This window comes from Ochlerotatus camptorhynchus, unplaced genomic scaffold, assembly GCF_037179485.1.
Source record: "Ochlerotatus camptorhynchus isolate MF236.1 unplaced genomic scaffold, CSIRO-AGI_Acam_v1.1 ptg000077l, whole genome shotgun sequence".
Lineage (NCBI taxonomy): Eukaryota > Metazoa > Arthropoda > Insecta > Diptera > Culicidae > Ochlerotatus > Ochlerotatus camptorhynchus.
The window spans coordinates 7,542,966-7,549,078 of record NW_027040567.1 but is presented as its reverse complement, the minus strand read 5'-3'; the positions used below and the strand labels follow the sequence as shown (position 1 = coordinate 7,549,078).

The 6,113-nt window shown below is 42.9% G+C and overlaps 1 protein-coding gene across 1 annotated transcript; it reads left to right on the top strand.

Annotated features, from left to right (window-relative positions):
• Positions 1–228: 228 nt before the first annotated feature.
• On the top strand, positions 229–1,284 carry LOC135697671 (uncharacterized protein K02A2.6-like). Its single transcript, XM_065217444.1, has one exon. It carries the CDS (start codon positions 229–231, stop codon positions 1,282–1,284), a length of 1,056 nt encoding a protein of 351 aa, XP_065073516.1.
• Positions 1,285–6,113: the final 4,829 nt, after the last annotated feature.

Here is a 6,113-nt window from a genome sequence, read left to right as displayed (position 1 = left end):
AGTTAGCGGTTTAGACGCCATACTGGATAATGAACTTACCGAGCACTTGGATCTGTGCGGGCTTATTGCGGCACTTACGAAGAGCACCGGACATGTTGACGAAAATTTCCATCAGTTCATCCACTGAGAACAGATCGGGGTTGTTGTTTTGCGCTGTTGGTTGTCTCCAGAATCCAGGGGGGATGGAGAGCTTTGGCCAGCAGAATCACCGGAAGTTGCTTGAGTGGGATGCACCCGCGAATTCGCTTGCGAATTCGCTTCCCTTGCCTAAACGATTTCCCGATAGAACTTCAAATCGATTGCGGTTCGGACTACACGATTGTTTCTGAGGAGTCACTAACACAGCTCGGTGATCCGGAAACATGTTCCACGAGTCTGAAAGTAACTACAGCATCAGGCAAGCTACTACCACTGAATTCGGAGTTCGAGTGCCAGGTTACACTGAAGGGATTGACCAAGCGTTCGGTGTGCTACGTGACATCGGTGAAAGGCTTCAACGTTCTCGGAAGCGATCTCATGGATGCTTTTGGTCTGTATGACGTTCCGATTAATTCGTTCTGCAAGCTAGTTACGACCGTAGGAGATTCGGAGGTGTATTGCAATGCACTGAAGGCAAAGTATCCAGCGGTTTTTCAAGATGGGCTCGGACGTTGTACGAAAACAAAGGTTCAGCTATTTCTTCAACCAGGGGTGAAGCCGGTATTCAAACCCAGAAGGCCGGTGCCTTTCCATTCACAACGACTGGTGGAGAAGGAACTCCAGCGACTTCAAAACCTTGGTGTCATCGAGCAGGTGGACTTCTCGAACTGGGCGGCACCCATTGTTGCTGTTCGCAAGGCACAGCGTGACGCAGACGGAGATCCGATAGTGCGTATTTGCGCGGATTATTCCACGGGGCTCAATGCGGTGCTGGAAGCAAATAAGTTCCCTCTACCTACTCCTGACGACATTTTCGCAAAGCTGAGTGGCAGTCAGTACTTTAGTGTGCTGGACTTGTCAGATGCATATCTACAGATGGAAGTTGAGGAGGATTCCCAGAAGTTGCTGACAGTGAATACCCACAAAGTACTCTTCAAATATAAGCGGCTTCCTCCGGGGGTAAAATCAGCTCCAGGAGCCTTCCAAAAAGTTATCGACAACATGATTGGCGATTTGGAAGGAACTGAATCTTTTCTCGACGACGTTAATGTGTTCGGGAAAACAAGAGCTAAGCACGACCAGAACCTCGAAAACACAATTCAACGGATCCAGGAGTACGGGTTTCGGCTCAAGATTGAGAAGTGAAAATTTTGCATGAGTCAAGTGAAGTATTTGGGACATATTATCGATCGTGATGGCATTCGAACAGATCCGGAGAAGGTATCGGCAATTTCACAAATGCCTCCACCCAGGAATGTCACGGAGCTTCGTTCTTTCTTGGGCGCAGTGAATTATTATGCGAAGTTCATCAAGGAAATGCACCTACTGCGTAAACCTTTAGACCAGCTGCTCCAAAAGGACAGGCAGTGGGACTGGACGGAAGAATGTAAGCTCGGAGTTTCGTGTTTTGGCCTGGCATTGATGGACAAATCGAAACCTACGTTAAACAGTGTAAGGAATGCGCATCTGTAGCTAAGTCTCCAGCTCATGCTACACCGGAAGCATGGCCAACTCCATCTGGACCATGGCAGCGTCTGCATATTGATTTTGCGGGGCCAATCGATGGACTTTGGTTCCTAATCATTGTTGATGCGTTTTCACGATGGCCGGAGATCTACCCAACGAAGACAACTACGGCCAAAGTAACAATACAGTTTCTTCGAAGCACTTTCGCACGGTTGGGATTGCCATTGACGATTGTTTCGGACAACGCTGCACAATTCACTTGCGAAGAATTCGAAACGTACTGCAAATTGAATGGAATCACACACCTGCTCACCGCTCCCTACCATCCGCAGTCAAACGGACAGGCGGAGCGGTTTGTAGATTCGATGAAGCGTGCGATGAAGAAAATCAACAAGGGAGAACCCCTCCAGGAGACACTAGAAGTGTTTCTGGCTACGTACCGCTCAACGCCAAGCGGAGTTACCGAGCAGAAATCACCGAGTGAAATGATGTTCGGTAGACAGATGAGAACAACGCTTGACCTATTGCGGCCGACGGAAATCTCCAAACCCGTCGACTTGGAAACGGCTCAACAACCAAGGCAGTTCAACGCAGGTGATTTGGTGTACGCCAAGGTGCACAAGCGGAATGATTGGTACTGGGAAGCAGGAAAGGTAATCGAGAAGATTGGAACAGTAAATTACAATATCTGGTTGGATGGACAGCGAGTTGGTCTCATCCGATCTCACATCAATCAACTCCGTCCACGACACACCGTAGTGAATTATAACGAAAGAGAACCGTTTGCAGCAAAACATCACGAATCGTTGCCGTTGACAATATTACTTGGCGAGTTCAACATCAATCCACAACCAACGGTAGATGTTCCGGAGGATCAGCCACCTGAAGGTCAACCAAATCAACCGAATGGGCATCCAGGACAACGATCATCTGTTCCAGCGTCAAGTCAAGAGTCAACACTTCGAGGGGTGCCTGGAAGTCGGATTCCTGTGGCTACCACTTTTCGAGGACGACCGGTTCGCCTTCCTCCAAGATTTGAGCACTACGTTATGTCCTAAAGAGGGAGATGTTATAGCACCACCTTACGGTAAGCAACATTGGTGCTAAAAGAAAAACTTCAGCAGCGGAAGCTGTGCATCGCAGCCAACTTTACGCTGTTGATATGTCAATTAACGACGTAATAAATATAAAGACACATTTTTCCTAAGACGTTTAATAAATATATTGTTCAAGTTGTTCCTGTAATCTGCCGTGTTTAATTACGGGACACAACAGTTTTGACAGACGCTTTCTCGAAAATCGGCCGATGTACAACAGATGGATTGTTCAATCGGTAGATAAAAGATGTACCGAGAACTCATTGGAGGGATTCATGGCTAATTGATATCATCCCGATCAACTATGAAATGTTGCATAACATTGGTGCAAAATTGTGCACTCCGTTTTTGTGTGTGCATTTATTTTTAGCGTTTTGAAGTTGAATCGCTGAGGATCAATCTCATTACCATAGAAAAATTTCAAGAGTACAGATATCAGCTCTCACAAAATTTATAACAAAGAAACTGGAACTTCACGTTTGTTGCAGTCCAGTACACAAGGAGTTTCAATTTCATGAGAGATGTCACAACCGTCCAAGATTTGTGTCCTAGAAATCTTAAAGTGATAGGGAATCATTGTTGGACGCTTCAATGAATTACCTGAAGAAAGCCTTACTCATATCTGATTGTAATTTAGGAACCAAATGTAATAGAATATGTATTCGCATTTTTATGAGGTCCTGAATTTAACCAAGTTTTACTAAGTAGGAGATCCAAAATATGTACATAGGACCGAAATCATAGGTTACTTCTACTTTATTTTAAATCAATATCTAGAAAAATGCACGAGAATTTCACTACACAGCCTAACGTTGTCTACGTTAACCAGCGGTCGTGTCTTGTAAACAACCCCACCAATTTTTTTTAAACTTGTATGGCTGACTATCAAAATCAAAATCTGTCCACGTGGTTTGTTGGAATGTGCGTTCGTGGCATATACAACGCGGTGCATCATAACATACACTCAGCAGTCACGGATTACTACTCCTGTGAAACATTTCGCTTCATGCGCAATGCCTCTAAGACGATGAATGTGCTACACGGTAAGAAAAAAGTTCCCAACGGCCAGTTTGATTCGCTTTATCTACTTTTGGGTTCCTGCACTATAGTGCCGAGATGAGTGAAAAGAACTTACTTTTGGGTACTTTTTTCTTACCGTGTAGGGTGATTGAGTAGAGTTCATTCTTACATCACACCCAGTGCTATACATGTGTATTGTTGAAGCGTAAAATTTTACAACCATTCATAATTTATCGCAGCGACGTCACCCTGCTGCACCGGAAAGAAAATCAATATTTGACTAGCAAGGCACAGTGACACTTTGAAATGAAACCTAGCGACTGCATTTCATCATCATTTTAAATACGCAGCGAATTTTTTTTTTGTTGGTGGTTTCATTCAACAACCGCCCTATAAAAGGACTCCGAGTTATGTAGCATGTATTAAGTACGTCACGCGATATTTAGGGAAAATGGGCCCCTTCCATTACGTCACGTTTTTCCTATACCAAATGCATTGCTAGTCACACATATGAAACCCTCCCACCTCGTCCAGTGTAGTGAAGTCATAGATGCTCTCTTATAGTTTCTGGGAAATTCCCTCCCGAACAACGAAGTATTTCGCGATTACTTTTTGAAAGGGACGCATCGGCTCTTGTAAACAATGAATTTGATCGTCGATTTTGGTAGCTCTCCCACGCATCGTAACACTACCATCAGATAGGGTGTTAGTATGCGGGGGTGAGCTACCAGTTACACCAAACCGACGATCAAATTCATTGTTTACAAGAGCCGATGAGTCCCTTCGAAGAAGTAAGCAAGATTTGAATTATACGGAATAGTTATTGTTTAGAAAATACCACCTAACCAGAAAGTCAACTGCCACACGCTAGCAACGTGGGATGCACTGTAGTAGGTAGGAACATTCTCTGGCATATCAAATAGTAGGGTGTGGATGGTGCAAAACGCACGGTTTAAGCAAAATCGTCGATTGCTTGCAAATGGAAGCTGAAATCAAGGAGAAAGTATTTGAGTATGGTTCATTTTCTACGAAGATCGAGTAATTTCGAACTCCAAAACGATGATTTTTCATGATTGTCAAAGCATTTTATAAATCTATTCCAAAAAATATAAGATAAAACACCTGATTCATGGTGCAATATGCGCCACAAGATTGGGTAAAATGCACCGCTTGTCAACCTAAGCGGCCCTATTTTTTTTTTCAACATCGTACCATCTTTGCAGTGTCCTGAGTCGTCTTTCCAATGTTCTTCACCTCGTGCGTAAAACTTTTGTCCGGGAACCTACCTGATATCCATCTTGACATTTTTTCGCGATATTTCGAATTGACCACGTCGGGTTTTCGACGTGGGTGTGCAGGATCAATTTTCTTTTCACGTCTTCCATCTAGTACATTTTTTTTAATACTGCACGAAACTTTCACCACTAAAACACGTATTCTTTCGAAACAAATCACTGTCAAAATATTCCGAATCCGAGCACTAGAGGCGCTGATATAGAATTAATAAAGTGTCCGGATTCTAAGTGGATCAGACTTTATTCCTTTATTTAAGGGGAAGCTTACCGGCCCGAAAATAAAAAAAATAATTTCGATAAAGTTTATTTTTCTGAAAATATTGGAAAAAAATATAAAAAATCCAAGAAAATCAGTTTCTTCCCTAGATTTTTTTCAAAAATTACATGTAAAAATATTTTTTCTATCTCATCATGAAAAAAAATTGGACTCTCAGCAAAACCGAAAAATCGATGTTTTGTGGTTTTTTGAGTCCAACGTTATGCCATAATAACTCATACAAAATGTTTTTGCACGTGAATTTTCTTTGAAAAATTAGACAAAATGTGATTTTTTTAGATTTTTGATATCTTTTTCCAATATTTTTAGAAAAATCAAAACGTAATTATTTTTTTCGGAGTGGTGAGCTTCCCCTTAACATTAGCAATACGGCCTCAATAGAGTTACGGCTTTATTTTCTTTCTGAAGGAAGGCGTGATCAGAGATATTATGCCTCAGAAAATCCCGGTGGCGCCGACTGGTGTTGAACCCAGGCTTTTTGGGGTGAGAGGCAATCACGCCTACCACTACCCCACCGGCACCACTATGATGCTTAATTTGAAGTCGATGATTTTAACAACTGTGTCATGTTTTGCTCAGAATACCATTCCATGATTTCATGATCAGGAATTGGAGGATGGTAACAGGCACAATCCGTTACCCGGGAAAAAGCATCTGAGGAAAAGTTATCGTTGTTTTTCGACAGGTGGGTGTTTTACCCCAGGGGGTGCTCTCCTCTACTATTGGCATTAGTATATAGTATTTCGCTTACTACGTACACTTGGCAAGTACTCGGAATCTATAAAAATGCACACCGTTTCGCGAGCAGCAATTAGAAAG

What these genes read in the sequence shown, in the direction of transcription:
- LOC135697671 (XM_065217444.1), top strand. Translation starts at nt 229, where the DNA reads ATGCACCCGCGAATTCGCTTGCGAATTCGCTTCCCTTGCCTAAACGAT.